The 18797-nt window shown below is 45.0% G+C and overlaps 1 protein-coding gene across 1 annotated transcript in view; it reads left to right on the forward strand.

Moving 5' to 3' along the window:
- VWA8 (von Willebrand factor A domain containing 8) overlaps positions 1-18797 on the forward strand; it is a 3012337-nt gene that overhangs the window by 2053155 nt on the left and 940385 nt on the right. The window contains exon 30 of the mRNA XM_069639376.1: positions 7515-7631. Within this exon, the coding sequence (XP_069495477.1) occupies positions 7515-7631 (117 nt within the window). The remainder of the gene's footprint in view (positions 1-7514; positions 7632-18797) is intronic.

The raw sequence follows: 18797 nt of genomic DNA on the forward strand, positions 1-18797 counted from the left end.
GCTGGCCAAGGCGGGGCTGGCACATGCCTCTATCAAGATCCATCTGGCGGCTATCTCCTGCTACACCAGAACTCAGGGGCGATTGTCGCTGTGGTCGCATCGCCTGGTTAAGGAGTTCATTAAAGGACTTTTCCTCTCATTCCCGCCGTTGAAGGCTCCAGCCCCTGTTTGGGAACTCAACGTGGTGCTGACTAGACTCATGGGTTCCTTATTCGAGCCTCTGCATTCGGCACCCCTGAAATTCCTGTCGTGGAAGATGGCGTTCCTGGTGGCCATCACCTCCGCACGACGAGTGGGAGAGATCCAGGCCCTCTCCTATAAGCCCCCGTACTTGACTTTCCACGCAACAAGGGTCATGCTGAGGACGCACCCCTCGTTTATGCCCAAGGTGTCATTGGACTTCCATCTCAACGAGCCCTTGGTGTTACCTGTTTTCTTCCTGTCGCCTTCGTCGCAGGCTGAGAGGACTTTGCACTCCCTGGATGTGGCTAGGGCGCTGAAGTTCTACGTCGACCGAATCAAGAGTTTTCGGAAGACGCCACAGCTGTTTGTGAACTTTGGCCCTGTGAACCAGGGGATGGCCCTCTCCAATGCCTCCATTTCCAGGTGGCTCTCCGGTTGCATCACGCACTGTCACCGGTTGGCAAACCGACCGTTGCCTGGCCGTCCGAGAGCCCATTCGACCAGAGGGATCGCCGCAACTGCGGCGGTCCTGTCTGATGTGCCCCTGCTGGACATCTGCAGGGCTGCTACGTGGAGGTCGACGCACACCTTCACGGAATTCTACTGCATTGACCGGGATTCCAGGGAGGAGTCCAGAGTCGGCCAAGCAGTGCTGCGCAACTTGTTCGCTTGAAGGTGAGCCTGTTGAGGAGGTAAGAGATGCTTAATGTTGAGTTGTTGATATGCTTAATGTTGAGCCTTGCCACCTCCCGTGGTTGTGCATGTGTGTACTGCTATGTATTCTTGTATTCATGAGTATGTGAATCCATATCAGACCCCATGCTGGAGAAGGAACAAGTTACTTAACTGTAACTGTTGTTCTCCAGCATGGGTCTGGCATGGATTCACATGCAAACCCTCCTGCCTACCCCTCTGCGGCTCTTCTCTTGGTCTTACTGCCACTTTACATGCTACCAAATCTGAAGATGGCTGTCTGAGGAGGAGCTTAGGTAGAGGGCAGTCATTGGCTGGGGTTAGTATGATCCAGAGACCATTGATTGGTTATTAGGAGAAAGACAGTTCAGAAACGAAACTGAAACTGATTTTTTCTTTTACCGAGGATTCTGAGTCTGACGATGGGGAATATTCATGAGCATGTGACTCCATGCCAGATCCATGCTGGAGAACAACAGTTACAGGTAAGTAACTTGTTCCTTATTCAAGCTCCCTAGGAGTCCAAATGCCTGTTTTTAAATATCAGGGTATCCTGAAAACTGTTTGTGAGTTCAGTGCCGTTTCTTTGTGGATCAGGATATATTTATGTATACGTTTGGAAAGTCAATGGACCTCATTACAAGTTTGGCGGTAGCCTTGCCAGTAAAACCGGCAGGCTGCCGCTGAACTTGCGAATTTTACGGGAATGGGCAATTATTGGGTTATTACGACCTTGCCGGACCCGGTAATAGCCCATTCCCAGGCGCCGGTATAAAATGCTCCCCATTTCCATGTGAACCCCAGAGGGCTCAATGGGAATGGAGAGGCCGGATGCACCGGGACCATTCAAAATGGTGCCTGTGCATCCGGCATGGTCTGCTCGCGGGTGCTGGTCCGCCCGCCAGGTCCCACCTGACGGGCAAAAAGGCACCCACGAGCAGAGCTCTTAGTTTGCCGGTCCGGTAACTACGATACCGGCAAGTTGTGTGTTTTGGATTGTTATGTATGTGGCGATTGGTAACTAGATAACTATCTACCAGCCACGATGACAACTATGACCACGACGTCTGGTTAGTCTGTGTCCTCCAAAGGCTGATGTTCAGATTTGCCACTATCTGTAATTCTACACCAAAGCTCTGCGCCATATCTAGACACCTAACATTCTGAAAACATGTCAAACCATGATGATTCGTTCTTCATACCCCCTTGCAGCTGCTCTGCACCCTACATGCAGGGGTTGAGTCTCTCCCTTGCTAGTTTGAATATCTCCCCATGACCTCATCTGTCTCAGTCACCCATTGCTTTCTAGATTTTGTTCACCATGAAGAGTGTACATCCAACATCCCCTAACTCAAAGTAATGCAGAAAATGTGGAAAATAATATAGACTGTAGGAAAATGAGAAGCAAGATATTCGTCCACTAAATGGCACACACTGGCCATTACAGTCTAGTGGATGTGGCCAATCAGACGTTCATTGGGGAAAAGAAGCGGTCTGCAAATGCCACCTTGAGAACTGTCAGAAGGAGTCATGTGGGAATTGGGTCCATAGCTGTGGCAGTCCTGTTTCCTGTTAATCTTTTTAGGTTTTGGCTCATCACTCCACGCTTCAGTGACACCTGCTCACCCAGAGGAGCACAACATGGCAGCAGAACAGTGATAGATTTAAATGTGTATGAACACACAGACATTTGGCTGAGGGAAATGTCACTATTCACTCCTTTTGTATGTTTCTGGAAGTGTGATTTGCTGAAAGGTAAACATGCTGTTTGTGCCTTAGTTGCACTTGGTTGGTTTCTTCGCTCGTTTGTCAATTTAGTTGATGGGGTCCCAGATATCTGAGGCTCGACAAAGCAGTGTTTATGTGCGTTATTTGTTTCCATTGTAGCTGCATATGAATATTTATTTTGTCATTATGCTGTCAGTTGAGCTTACTGGAACACTAGTGTTTCACTGTCTCGCAACCGCATTCCCAAGCATTAATGTAATTGAAATCTCAGCTCCAGCCAAGTTGCAAAAATGAGGCGCACTGTAAGTTATTCATATACTGTCTGGTATCATAAGTGTTAAAAAAAGCCTTCTCCATATATAGTTTAACAGGGCAATTTATAATTGAATATCAAATAAATGCTGACGTAATGCACGAAAAAGTATGCCTCCCTATGAACAATTCATAGTTATAGCCGCAAAAAGTAAGGAAATGGTAGTGACCCGACCCCTCTCTGACCTGACTGGTGTGGTGCTGGAGCCCCCCTGAGGAGCACTTCGCCCCCACTTGGCATCAAATCTTGGCTCCTACAGATTGCTCATCTGCCTGCTAACCTGACCCTCTAACGTATTGCTTGTATCCTGTGGCAGTTATGTAGTTCCTGTGCCTTTGAGTTCGGGCAGAAATTGGGGAACTGAGTTAATGGGGCTCTTGCTGTTCCATATATTTACCACGCATGTTATCTCAGGTGCCGCAGACACCAACAAGGAGCCACTCTGGACCCCCTGGTGGCAGATGAAAAAGGTTCAGGTCCAGTCTGTGAATCAGAAAGCTATTTCAAGGATGAGCAATCAGTGGGAAGAAAGATTTATTAGAAAGAACATTACTGAAGGAAAGTAATTTCTCATTTCCCTCCAAAATGTATTGTTAACTTTACAAAAAGGAGCTGTACAGTAATTAAGCAACCAGAATGAGGACCCCACCTCCTGTCAAGTAGCATTGAGATACACCTGACGCATTTTGTAAATGTTACCCTGTGGATGTTGGCAACAGATCAGGTCCATGTTTAGTCAAGCCCTCCTAGAACACCTCTTTGGATATTTGGTATATAGATAGGCAGCTTTCCCTCCTAAGAGATTCATGCTTTAAAAAAAAAAACGTGCCAGGAGTCTGGAGCAATGGAGATTCAAAGTGCTCATCATAGTAATTTCTATACCTATAGTCCTTAATCTTCCACCCTTCAGACTAGCCTGCTCCCAATTTTCCATAGTTTGTCTGTGAGAGTAAAAAAGGACTGAGGAGCAGGGAGTCATCTGGCACATATGCGGTGGAAACTGTGGCTGGGCTTGTCTACTCAGCTATCAGTGGTTTCCAACTTCATTATGTAGAACCTGATAGAATGGAGAGGCCTGATTTGTTATCATTATGGCATCATTACTCTTTGCTATGGAATCATTCCATCATTGCATCCTGTTTAGTTATCCATCATCTGATTAGTACTCATTAGGAGTACATGAAATAGTAACATTAGATTATCCACATATATAGACTGCCACTTTGTTCGCATTTGCTTATAGAATGACACACTGTCATATTTGAAATGCCATGTAGTGCCATTTAGAGACATGTTATATGTTGTTACACTAGTAGAGACTATTATGTATAATGTATGCATGTGTAGAGACACGCACTGAGTGTGCACTTATAATGAGTTTGCATTATGTAGCGCTTGCCATTGCGAGAGAAAGAGTAAACGCTAGAAAGCATTTAACTGGCATTATAAAACCATTCCACTGAATGGTGACACACAGAAGTTGTTTGCGCCGCGCCACTACAAAGTTGTTATGGTACACTGTGAAGAAGGAATGTGTAAACAGTTTGGTTGATAAGTGGTCGCCTTTGCCTTAGTAGAGGCATGGAGAAGGAGGCCTAATCAGCCTTGTGCTGGTGTTCGCAGAGACAGAAAAGGTGGTGGCCAGGCAGCAGAGGAGCTGTTGCATGGTGAGAGGGAGAGGTGCTTTTGCAGGGAGAGCCTTGCACACAGACACAGAAAGAGGGATTTCGTGAAGCTAACAGTGGTAGTGAATGGAGAAATAGATGGATAGATGGTGTTTTGCACCGCAGGCAAATAGAAGAAGGCCATGATATAGATATGCTTTGAAATGTCACATTGACAAAGAATACGACCAGAACACGGAGTGATTGCAAGTGAAAGTACATGCAAACACAGACTTTCAGGCATTGCTCATATTTAGAAATGCTGACACACAGAGAAACGAAGGAATGCTTAAAGTAACCATAGGGATTTGTATACGTCATTGCACAGTACAGTGGAGAGAGTTGGAGAAAGGGGAGTTTGCTAGTTGTTGGAGATGAGTCTTTGGGGTAGTTGCTGCTCTGCTCTATGAGATGTTGATGGAGTTCGAGTTCAATGAGATCGAGAGCTTGGCAAAGGCTTGAGGCAGTTCGAGTGACACTGACTGGATGGTTGCAGAGTAGCAGGAGAGGAGAGACTTGGCAAAGAGAGCTGGAGAGGGGAGAGATGCACATGCAAATGGGAAGTATGGTTTATGGCCTAAACGGACTGATTGATTAGGGCAGACACTCACACAAAGAGCTTTGGGTTTGGGAAAGGGGAAATCAGACAGGGATTGTCTTAGAGAGAGAGTGAAGTATGGTGTGGAATGGAGAGGAATGATGAATGCTGTCCCTTGCCATATGTATATTGCATTAGACACTGATAGCTTGCATAGAAGCCTGTAAGTCTTATAGTTATTCACTGCATGGTAGATTTGCACCAGAAGCATAAAACGTGCAAATTCGATATTTGCATTAACTTATTGCTTGCATCATGCCTTGTTATGTATGAATAAATGTATTCTATTGTTATAATTGAATCGATTCATGTGTTTTCTTTGTGTCTTATGTTATTGCATAGCATAGGAGTAAGATAGGTGGATGTTGTTAGGAGTAATCTAGAAGTAACACAGTGCACATAGGCCCTGAGATACGAAAGCAGGGGGGACATAGTGATCCACATCCCCCCTAGGAGTTTGTCTTGGGTTGTCTAAGACTGATACATGATGCCCAAGGGGGGCTAGACTATGGTAGGATTTGTTTTACGGTCTCACAATTACTAGTTGCAAAAAATGCTCTGGGCTTTGTCATATCGACAAGAACATCCTCGAGGCTGCAGAAAAGGGGTCAGCTATGATCAAAATGCTGCTGTCTAGGACATACGGCTCTGGTAAATGTAGCCATGGTTTCCTCCGCAGACTGCATGCAATCGATAGTTTGCAGAACTTCAACGCTCGACCAACAACAGGGCAAGCTTACATACCTCTCCATCTGGGAATTGTTATGATATGATATGGCATTTATAACACGCCTGTACACAAGTGTTTCAATTGTTGAGCTACAGCAGGAATTACAGCCACCCACCTATCATACTAAACGGTGTAATTGCCCTATGGGCAGATATAAATAGGTGTTCATTTTAAAGCACATGTTAGGTAATAAAGGCGATGCTGGTATTCAGTACTGTAACATGTATTTATTTAATAGCTATGAGCAAAATGGGTGTGCAGCAGCTAGAAGTATAAACATGCTAAGTATTCATTATTGTTGGCAGTGTGTAAAATGTGTATTGGGACTGGTTCCCATTACCTATGGAGCCCTTAACGATTCTGCTGGGCGTACCTGTGGAATGGATTTATCCTATCAGGGGCTCCAGTTACTCTCACATGCTGCTGACTGCTCGTATTGCTCCAGCGAGAAGCTGGAAGATGGTGGAGGGTCCACAGGTCAATGTTTGGTGGTATAAAGTATGGGAGATAGCTGCAGCAGAAAACATGTGTGCCGTTTCCCCGGGCTCCATGAATAAGTATGTTGCGACCTAGCTTCCCCTTCATGAGTTCAGCAAGAGGTTTTCCCATTCGGGCTATAAGGCCACAATATGATGTCCGATTTATATGTTTGCATTGAATGATGGTGACTTTTCTGAAGCAGAGGCACTTCTTTGCCTGTGCCCTACTACCCCGAATCTGTTGCTGTGATATCATATTTGCATTGCTTCAATACACCTCCTTCATACATATTTCTCATTTACTGTTGTATTTTGATTGTTATGAGGCCACAATATGATGTCCGATTGATATGTTTGCATTGAATGATGGTGACTTTTCTGAAGCAGAGGCACTTCTTTGCCTGTGCCCTACTACCCCGAATCTGTTGCTGTGATATCATATTTGCGTTGCTTCAATACACCTCCTTCATACATATTTCTCATTTACTGTTGTATTTTGATTGTTACTTTTTCTTTAAAAAAAGATTTGTATTGGGTTTAAATGCATATTTATTCTGGTGCATGTGCTAATCGGGTACCATGCAGACTGATTTTGCCCTCCATTTACCCCCCTTGTGCAAGTATAGCAATGATGCAAACCAATCTTTTTTATACCATGTGGTCTGGTGTAAAATGACGCTTTCTTCGTAATTGCTCAGTAATCAGCATGGTCGGACTGGGCCATAAAGTTGTCTCGGGCACCAATGAAAAAAAAGGTGCACAGTTGCAAATGGCTAATTATTCCTTTTGTGACACTGTTTGAATAGCACCCAAGGGAGAGTTTTTCTTATAAAATGTGATGCAAATTGTGCGCTTTAAAGAATATTTATTTAGCAAAACTGTTCAAAACTACTAGCCACATAGTGAAGTAACTCATCAAACTGGCACACATTGGCCATAAAAGTGGCCCACTTTGAACAAACAAATTGCCCGACACCAGCATTTTGTGTTATTGGCTCGGCCATGGGCCTATTACACTATAGGCCAGTCTGAGCATGGTGATCAGTCTTTATATGTGGTGCCATTGACATCCCGCAGTCCACTGAAATGAAAGAAATTAAAACCCCAATGTTTTCTTTACTTGCAGAGTAATGTCATCTTGTTGCTTGATACCAACAATGGTGCCCTGCGTCGAATCTTCTTGTCGGGGGACAATCAGGAAACTTCAAAGAAATCTTCATGGTGGGGCAGCAAGGATGCAAAGGTAAGATTGTGCACCTACGCCATGGTCAATGATCTCATTGGTCCCTCTTACCTTTCAACTCATATGGGGCATGCATGGATTTCACCTGACAGGAAATTGTGTTGGCGGAATTTGAAATATTTAAATATTAAAGCGGATGTAGTACTTGGAAACGCAATAAAAACAATAATGACCTACAATTGTATACAACTGTGAGGTGCACAGAAAATGCTGGAAACATTCAGACATCTATGGCTGGAGTGCCAAAAAATGCCCCCCACAGTAGGAAAGTATCATACCTCGCCTATTTATCTGATTGTGTGTTTTTCCCACTCACCAAACATGCGGAGCATATACATAAAAGTCAGTGCAACAAAGAAAGTCCAAAACAAGCCTAGTTTGTGACATTCATGGTTCTAGGGCTTTTCATAGCGTTTCAAGCAAAATGGGGTAAAACATTGTTTGAAATGCTGCAGGGATATAGCTGTGCTCCTGGGCAAATGTAGAAGGAATGTGGTAAGAGAAAGGAGGTGGGTCAAATGGGATGTACTGCCTATGAGGGAGGCATGGTGTCACAAGGAGACATTGACACAAGAACTGCAAGTTTCAAAACCTTTATTGATAGTTTGAAAGGGGTTGAAAAACTCCTATCTTGCCCTATAACTAAGATGAGAGTATTGTCGACCATCAAACAAAAAGAAAATACAGTCCTATTCAGTCCTTTGTCAAAATAAAGTGGCCTATACTAATAAACATAATGCCTGCCCTCTTTCTAATACAATAAATGTGTAAAGGGAATGTGTAAAGCAAAAAGGACAATCAGTGTTCAAAAGAAATGTCAGTATGGCTGAGTAAACTCCCTTCCCCACGTTTTGTAGCACGGGGTAAGGTGGCACACTGGGACCTTGCGACACACTCTGGCTTCGGACACAAGGATGCAGTTTGTTTCGTGGACCAGGGCCCACTTGGCCTTCCACAAAAAGTCACTAGTTTAATCCCTCTGGACCTCTCGACTTTCTCTCACTCTAGCCTAGGTCATCTTTTAGCTTATAATACAGTTCAACAAAAGTTAGTTTCCTTCTGGTTACCGCAATTCAGTACAGGTTTCCCTCCGCCAAGCTCAAACCTTTCAATCATAATGTATAGAGGTTCCCTTCCCCAAGCTTCAATCACAGTTTCATAGGCTTCCCTCTGTCGGGCTCAATCCTCCTTTCACTTTCCTTCCACTGTCGAAGACTTTTGAAACTGTGAGGCTTTTGCTCATACCACGTCATGACCACTTCAACCTTCTTTTCCTCAAACATCACTTTTTCTCTCCTATACCAAGCCCTCTTGATAAATGTAGTTTCGAATACAGTACTTATGTCAAAGTTATCTCTCGCATCCAGGTTTCCCTCTGCCGGGATCAAGCCTAACAGTTCAAAGTCATCTCTCACATCCAGGTTTCCCTCTGCCGAGATCAAACCTAACAGTTCAAATCTTGCATCTCAGTTTCTTTCTCTTCCCACTGCTTCTATGGCGTCAGAAATTCCCTAGAGACTTTCGATGGGCAATCTTCTTTCGCTGGACCACTATGTTACTTTGTATCTTTAATTTACAGTTTTTTATTTGATTTAGTAGAAACAAATCAACCTTTCAAATACAAGTATAAAATACATATACATACAGAACTTTATAAAAACGTTTCACAAGTAATGAAATAATAAAGTTAAATACCAAAATAAGGAACATACAAGGTTATTTATCCTGGTCATTGTCTTTAGACCCCATTTTACAACAAGCAGTGACAAATTGAACCATAGGAAAACCTCAGAGGTTGTCGATTAGAAGAAAAGTTCAGGAATGGTTACAGTTCTTTACAATTCCCTTGCTGTCTCTGACCAGACTTTCATTGCTTTCATCAACTCACCGGCTGTGTTCATTCATTTTCTTTGTTCACGGCTTTGATCCTGAAGTCAATGCTGATACCATAAATACCGCTGAACCTCCCAACTCTGCTGGTCACCCAGCAGGGTGGTTGGTATCCTTGAAACACAAAAGAGGTTACTCTCTTCTCTCTAGCTGGGTTTCCTTGTGCAACCTTCAAGGCCCTTCAGAGGTAACAATCTCTCACCGGGGCTTCCAGGGTTTCTCCGTACATCAGTCTGTCACTCTGTTCCGCCTGGTTCGCCGTCGCCCTGGAATAACTGCTCCTTCTCGTGCTCCGCCTTGCTCAGTGTTCCACATTTTAACCATGTGGGGAGAGCTTGTGCGCACCAGGTGTTTGTAATTAAGATCAAGTGCCTGACCCTGCCTGATCTTATTATTGGGACATGTCCAATATATTGCATGGGTGGTACTCCTTTCAGCCTCAGATCTCTTCTTCCTCAGCTCAGTGTTTGTGTAGGAAAGCAGGGGTGGGGTATCTGGGAAGTTGGAATATCCTATAAAATAGGATGGGACATGGGTATTTGGAAGGGGGGGATACCATGTCTTGCCATCAGGCGTTCCTCCCCCACTCCCGGAGGACCCCACACCCAGGTGATCCTCCCGCACTTGTCTACCCCTAGGGTCTGGATCCAAAGGCGATGTCCGTGCCCTGGCCACCTGAGTAAGGGATCCCCAGGGTTTAGGCAGTGAAACACCCTCTGGTTTTTACATGTCCCACAGAGCTATCGTATTCTGTGGATGCTCTGCTAGGGATAAGGATAAGGATATACATATCAGTGCTTTTTGCTTGTGACAATTCCATGCAGCATATTTGAGCCCTGTCTGTTTAATAAGCTTGAGGGGGAGAGGTCCTGATGTTCTTTGGCTTGTGGCATTCAAGGCGCTGACGAGGTGGCATGGACTATTCCTGACACAGTTCATGCTCTCTACTATATATTAGTGTTCTTCACCAAGACGGCTTGTAATTCTTGGCTGTGTACGAAATAACTTTTTGGGTTATTATTAGTTGAACTTCTGTAACGATTTTTGCAGGTACAACTTTCACTCCTTATTCATTTTGTTATCTTCTTTTCTGCCTAAATTCAGCTTTTTTTTTAAAACCAAAAATGTGTCTGAATTTAATTTGCCCCCTAGGCATTGAATTGCTATGTGTGAATTAGGATTCTTGTGTGCTTCACACACTCCATCCTGTTTCATTGCCTCACTGCAAAGAGATAAAGCACTCTGTTGGAAGGTGAGTCCTATAGTCATCCGTACAGCCAGAGACTACATTTCCCAGCTCCCCCAGCCTTTGTCCAAAAATGTCAGGCGCTTCAAGGACAAGCCGGTCTTCGCCGAAACACAGCGTTATGGCATCAGAGTATGGTCCTGTAACACGGTTGCAGATAAGCTTGCGTTTATCTCTGACATACCCCTGCCTGCCTCATTGACTGTTTTTTAGCACACTCCTTACCCCTGCATTCCTCAAACCTACTGCTATAGTCAGGTTGTCACCACTACTGGACAATCTCATGCCATCCCTTCCTCACCGCTCCTGGTTCAGTTATTCTACTAATCTATTGTTTCCACGCAGTCCACGATTCTCCTTGTCAGCACTATGGGTTTCTCCTATACTTTGAACCTGCTACTATTAGTTCAGAAGGCAAACCGTTTGGTGATAATAAAAAAATATTTGCATCTAAAACGTAACGATCCACCTGGATCTCCCTCTGAGCCAGAAAAACTCAGCCCTTTGCATGCCCTGCCTACGCAACCTGAACAGCCCACTTCCTGCTCTACATCTAATGAGGGAAGTGTGAATGCACTCGCTGTAAGACTTAAAGAACTGCAAAGCCTAAATCTGCACCCTGGAACCACGCCCTTTATGATCACCTCAGGATATGAAAAGGGCTGTGCCCCCGCCAACATCCATAACATCATGAATAATGATGACCAAAGGCCATATCCTTGACTTTGGTAAAACGGACAACTTTAATACCACTAGGTATGATGATCAAACCTTGGCCCCCTCGATTTCCTATTCTGGAGATATTGTGGAGACAGCACCCTAAATCAAGGAACATCTATTTACAGACCTACAATCTCAAACTAAACATGATAGATCCATAGTGCTAGATTCTTAAGCTAGCACTATTGAACACCAGATACCTCAACAAGCACACACTAGATATCTATGATTACATCACTAATATGGACCTAGACGTATTGTGCTTGACTGAGACCTGGATTACTGAGGCCAGTGGCCCAATGATCGCCCTGGCCACCCCAGAAGGATACACTATCACCTGCCAAAATCGGGATCAAAGACATGGGGGCCATGGGGGTGCAGCAATGATTGCACAAAACAACCTAAAATTCATTAAAACTCCCAGTCAATGCCATGACTGTGAAATTCTTCATCTAGAAATGAAACAGACACATTGCAGTTGTCAATTTCATACTGGTTTATCTACTGCGCTCTGAGATGCCTAGCTTTAACAAGGAAATCATCCAGCTTCTAGGTGGCTTAAGTGGGCCAAACAGTGCTAGCCTATTCTTGGGGGATTTAAATCGATGGCGCAGTAGTACCACTGACAAGGAGGCCATTGCATTAAAAATGGCCCTTAACAACATTGATTGCCACATTTTCAACATTGAACCCACTACAGCAAAAGGCAATGTACTAGATTGGGTCGCTGCAAGAAACCTAGCCGTGCACACCAACAATACCACACCATGTAAGATCACTATGTGATGGACTTTCACATCCGACTACAAGACCTCCCCACAAAAGTGAATAAACCCTTGAAAAAACATTCTAGTTGCAAATTCAAAAATGTACTCACTGTGGACCTTCAGAAATGCATGGTTGAGATATTGTCTACTACACCCGAACCTCACTCACCAGAATTCCTTGTTACCACCTGCAACTCCACCCTGGATTATATGCTGGACAGATTGGCCCCACTCAGGAACAAATCAGTCAGGGACAATGCTGTACACCAAAAATGATTTACCCAAGAGCTTAGCATACTGAAAAAAGACAAAGGAAAAGCAGAACCTCAGTGGCTAAAATGCCCCTCTGATACCAACGAAATCAATTGGAAAAAACTTGATAAATCTGATAAATCTGCCATTATGGAAACAAAAAAGATTTTGTATAATAAACACATTGATGAGCTTAATAACTCAAAGAAATGTTGGGAGATTTGAAAGCTCTTAGAAAAGCCCAAAGCCCAATTGGTATAATGTGTCCCAATGAACCAGGACTGTACAAAAGTACAACTAGCTTTTGAACCAAAGGTGTTCAAAGCCTGGGACAAGATCAAAAAAGATCTGAAAAATGATATGCTTCATGAACTCCGAATATCTAAGCTATCAGTAATTAAAGACCAATTTAAATTAAAATTTTCGTCCATCATTACTCTGGACATGGTTAAGACCCTGGCTGCAATGGACCCTTCATCTTGCCCAGGAAATACAATACCCCCTTAAATAATTCTGGAGAATAAAGAAGTATTTGCTCCACTTCTGACCAGACTTGTCAACTCCTCATTTCGTGACAGCCAGGTCCCTGGGATCATCAAAACTGTCACGGTCACTCCCCTGGTAAAGAAACCATGGTTGGGCCTGAATGGTACAAATAATATAAAACCTGTCACCAACTGTCATTTTCGTCTGAAAATCTTAGATGAAGTGGCAACGTTTCAACTCCAAACTTTTGTAGGAGCTACTGATATATATGGTTGTAGGCTTCACACAGCACAGAAATGGCCCTTATTGACCTTCAGACTCATATGTTTGAAACCATGGATTAACGACAGACAGAACTGTTGGTCCTATTAGACCTGTCACCAGCATTCAACCTTCTCGACCATGAGCGCGTCCTGCAAACTCTGCAAAATGTAGGTCATTGTGCACAGGAAAGAGTCGGTGCAATCCTTCCTGACATATCTGGTGTCTAGAGTCTGCTGGGGTGATGCCTCCTCTGGTTCAGCCCCCATTGATTGCAGTGTACCTCAGGGGGCTTGTATGTCCCCCATTCTCTTCAACCTATATATCTAAATATACGGCCCCTCTGTAGCCTCCTGAGTCAGGGGTCTTTTTCAGCAACTATGCTGACGACATTCAGCTAGTCCTGGAGATCACTGGAGACTTATGACCTCGACGCAGCAAATCTTGAGTGTCCTATTAGTATGACCGAATCCAGGATGACCAACAACTGGATGTGCTTAAACGGAGGTAAAACAGAAACTACTGATAATCGGGTCATCTCAGGCTAGCGCCAAATTGAAGCCTGACTACCAGTATTTTTCAATCCAGGAGTGTAGCATCCCAGTATTAGGAAAGTCCAAAACTCTAGGCACTTACCTTGAACCCTCCCTGAGCGCTGAAGCCCATGTCATTCAGGTCCCCAGAAACTGTGCATACTATCGCCGTCTGTTAAAAAACATGTGTCCTTTTATCTCAGAGGCTAACTGTGCGTCCATAGCACGAGCCATTATACTATCAAGGATCGACTATTGCAATGCCATCCTTATTGGTGCAAATAGGAAATGCTTGCAAAAACTCCAAACCGCTCAGAATTACGCCATACGTGTCATAAAAGGGATATCAAGAAGAGAACATGTCTCCACTAGCAGACAAGCTCTAGATTGGCTTCCCGTCCTAACCTGTGTACAATTCAAGGTAGCCACCATTGTCCATAGATGTCTTAATGAAAAAACCTCTGCATACCTGAAAACCTTGGTGATCCCTTAGGAGCCAACAAGAACCCTGCGCTCATCAAAATTGGCACAGGTTAGCTGCCCTGGCTTCAAACGGGCCAATGGCCTAGGGAGGTCCTTCCCTGTCTTTGGACCTTAGACGAGCAGGAAATACATGAAGGTTTCACTTAGTGTTAAAAACCTCACTCATTAAGTAAGCATACCTCTGACTGGACTCCCTGGTTCCCTGAACTCTTCCTTGTCTCCTCATTCTGTTTGTATATCTGTGGTAGACTGTGCTCAGAGGCTGTGGATTTTTCGGAGCCATATAAATAAATAAATAAATAAAACATAGATTAACTACCATGGTTAATCTTGGGTGTGGCAGGGGGCTATGTTCACTTTCACCCTCTCCCACATTGATAACTTTCCATCAGTGCTTAGATGCATCTGGAGATTAGGGGACTGGGGCTGTGCAGTTGGGGCAGTGCAATTGCATCCTTGTGTCCACTGTTTTTCCATCTTGTCGTTAGATTAGTTTCTCTCCCTCATCACCAGCTGATGGCTAGATGTTAATAGCACCTGCCAGCAAGGCATCCAGCATTCCATAAAGGGATAGGTGCTAGCAGAACATGATCCTTTTTGAACCATAAAACACGTAAACACTTTTACAAACATTCAAACTTTGGTACCACGGAGGAGAGAGCCTTTTCACAGGAGACAGGGAAACCTAGCCCCCCCCTTTCCCAGCCCACCACTTTCCTTAGTGAGCTGTGATGCGCCACCCATCTAAGAAAGTTGATAGGAAACGAAGAATCTTCAAGCTATCATCGCTCTCAATCAGCTTCTGTTCTGTGGTATATTGTTGTGAGGACAATGTTTATATTATTGACCTACACAGTGTAAAGACATACGATTCAAAGTACTACATCTGACACCACTTATCCCTTAAACAAAACTAATAAAGAACTTTTACTTATAAAAAACAGGGAGCACTGTCTAGGGTACTGATTCTTTATTAATCCCAGACTATGGCTCCCTGTAGGGGTCTGTGAGGACCCAATTAAAAATGCGAAAGAGGCAAATGGTCATTCATAGTGCTTGAATGATCAATTCAATCAGGGTGCCACTTTCAATTTCGGGTATCCATGATGTTTGGTTGACTGGTTCAGTGACACAAGTCTGATGAAGGTCGCCTTCTTCAGGACTGTCTTCCTCCACTTGCTATGCTTTATCTTGGCCCACTATAGTCAACAGGTACGTGCCTCTACTGTTATCCACATCGATTCCTGAGTCGTTATTATTTGCATCACATTGCTAATACAAGTTTAATAGTCACTGGGCCTCATTACGAGTCCGGCGGTAGCCGTGCCTGAAAAACCGGCAGATATCCGCCGGACCGGTAATACCATTCCGCCTCCGTGATTGTCGGAATCACCGAGGCATTACAAACCTGGTGACCCAGTAATTCTAGAGGCGGAATTCTGTAAATGGCCATTCCCACAGAGTCCCATAGGCTTCCATGGGGATGGGGACCATGGAAACACCGGTTCTGTCTATGATGGAGCCGATGTTTCCATGTCCGCCTGTAGGCGGGTGGCGTTATTTCCAACAGGTCAGACCTGGTGGGAGTGACACCTTCCGCCTGCAGGACTCGGAATCAGCCGGTCCGGAAACAACGGTGGCGGCGGATTTACCACCACTATTGTTTCCGGACCGGCTGACTTGTAATGAGGCCCACTGTGTACTCTCCACCTTGTGCAACATCACAGTAGTAAATTGCAAGTAACCCTTACCTGGGCGATGGGTTTAAAATGCAAGCAAGCATTTCTTACTGGTATCTAAAAATAGACATACAAAAAACACAAAATATCTCATAAATGTCCGTAGTCAATCACAACATGCGTTAAGTATACTGTAACAGTGTATCCTCCTCTGCCACAGAACATCCACCCCCTTTTTTGGGGCCGCTCAAGATTCGTGTCCCCCTGATAGAGGGGATGTTGCCTCCTCAGGGGGCCTGCAGCTCTCACAGTTTCTGCTGGCATCATGGACATGTGCCCCTTCTCACGTTCCTATTTATCAACCGAGGATCCAGCTTTTATGAGGATGGCCCCGCAAGTATCCCAGAATGGGTCTGACTATAATAGCTATGCCCACACTCCACATAGTGGATCCCCTGGACTGGACACCTTGTATCCGCAAGTCGCCGGTACCGGGGCAGGGAGCGTGGGTCTCTGGCTGCCCTGTAGGGTGTCTGATTGGGGCGGTGCTAACCAAAACACCAGGACAGTGGGATGGATACGGGAAGCGGATTGGCTGGTTGTAAAGGCCACTTCTGTAAAACCGAACTTCCAAAAGATCCTAAATGGAATCTCCTTCTTTGTCCCGCAGTCTGCTCGTCTGTACGGCCCAGAGGAGATGGAGAACTTCGATGGGCGTATGAAGACTGACCGCCCACAAGGAAGAGAACATCCCTACTGCCGCCGTATCCGAGCGGGCTAAGAAAGACTCCTGTTAGTGGACTGACGCAAGTTCACTATCTCTATGCTTATTCGCATTAACAAACCTGAAGAAAGGCATTTCTGTTGACAACCTGCCATTCGCCTCCTTGTCACTCTACATATACATAAAATTGTGTCTCCACATCTCAACTTCAACTTACTTAAATTTGCAAGCTTGAGTCTTGCTTGCACACTAACCCGGCCTGATATCACATTACTTATGGCCTGCCTAGGGAAGAGAAATATACAACAGTTGGTGCCCAATACGCACCAAGTGCATTGACCTGCATTAGAGAGACCTCAAACACTGCTTGACTTCAGTCCCCCATGTTTACCCATTTCCTGTAGTAGCCTGGGTCCGGGATGGACGGTATCTACAATCCATTTCATGGACCATTGGAGACCGGCTGGGAATAATCCAAGTCCTGGTCACGTGACACTTCCTCGCGTAACACAATCTGACACCATTGCTATGGTATCCACAACCTAATATTGAAGCCTTTGACGTGACCTCAATTGAAACGTCTGTTATCTGACCTTCATTTTACAGATCTAGTCTGCAATTTGTTCTGCATAATGTGTACTACCCATACTGCACAGTCACCTACATGCCAATGATTGTTATACACAACTTTTTTGTATGGGCACTGTGATGCTGGAAATGCATTGGATGGACAGGGCCTCCATGTCCTTGTCCTGTACTCCCATATCATGTGTGTCCTGTGTTGTTTTCTGCACAGGAGTCCATGTGGGACTCCTTGCAGTGCAGCTCTTCCTCTTTGTGGTTGTGGTGAACAGACCCTTGTGTCACACTCACCTGTGTCTCTGCAGGAGCGATGGACGAGCCTCCCTTGACCCTGAGTCTTCACTTCCCCTGTTTCACCCGGAGGAATACCTGTCAAATCCAAGGTGTGTACACTCAGACCTGAATTCACCCGATTCCCCTGGGCCCTTCCCTTCTCTTTACTGTGTGCTGTGATGTCCCCCTTTGGGCTTACCTTGATCTTTAGAAGGGTGTGCACTCCATCCTGCATTTGCAGGGGCACGATTCACTCATGTGATTGGTGCCAATGTCTGTAGGCTGAGTTCAGATGCCAAACGCTGTTTTATGCCTTTACAGCAAGGCCGACAGTTCAAGGAGCCAGTTTCTTCACTGGCTAGAAAGTCCTTCCCACAAGTGAACGTTGCGCAGAGAATGTTGAGTGTCCAAAATTGTCTGTATTGTCTTTGTTTGCCAGTATTTTTGTGGGTGAGTAGCGCTGCGTGTAGAAGCTACCTGCTGGTAGGTTTGCACAGCGCCTTCAATTCGAGCACGCCTGGTAATGTCTCTCCCTTTCCCTTGCAGGGGAAATTATGTGGTATTAGCGCCTCGAGTCCGGGTTCAGCGCTATGGAGACTTGGTGGTTAGGTAAGTTTGCACGGAGACTTTTGGTAAGTATGCACCGCGTAGAGAGGGAGAGCGCAGTGAAATAAGTGTCCGCGATATTGGAGGGAGCGCAATGAATAATGTCTCTTCTTTCTTACAGGGGTTTGTGCGCTCGTGCAACTAACCTGGATTCCAGCGTCGCGGGAAGATTCGGTGAGTATGCACAGCGTTACTGATGTGCGCGTGTTAACGCTGTTCTTCTTTGTTGTTACAGTTGCCGGTGTAGAAATCCCCTCTTGACTGGAGATAGCTGCGGCGTGGAGTAAGAACCAGGTAAGCTGAAGCTGAATGATCCAGAGCGGGTAAGCAGAAGTAGGATGATCCGGAGCTGGTAAGCAGAAGCAGGATGATCCAGAGCAGGTAAGCAGAAGCAGGATGATCCAGAGCAGGTAAGCAGAAACAGGATGATCCGCAACAAGTAAGCAGATGCTGGCTGATCCAGAGCACGGTAAGTGTGTTGCTGATACAGCTCACAGTAAGCAACACAAAGCACTGGAAGAATCTTGGGTGTGGCTTATATAGCCAGCCACACCCCAAAAGTAGAGAGCTCATGAGTTATCATGCACTTCCTGTTTGGCAACAGGAAGTAGTAACCAGGAAGTTACTACAAACACTAGGAAGGAATGAAAGGAGGGATTTGTTA

Source organism: Ambystoma mexicanum, chromosome 7q, assembly GCF_040938575.1.
Source record: "Ambystoma mexicanum isolate Mex_15411 chromosome 7q, UKY_AmexF1_1, whole genome shotgun sequence".
Classification (NCBI taxonomy): domain Eukaryota; kingdom Metazoa; phylum Chordata; class Amphibia; order Caudata; family Ambystomatidae; genus Ambystoma; species Ambystoma mexicanum.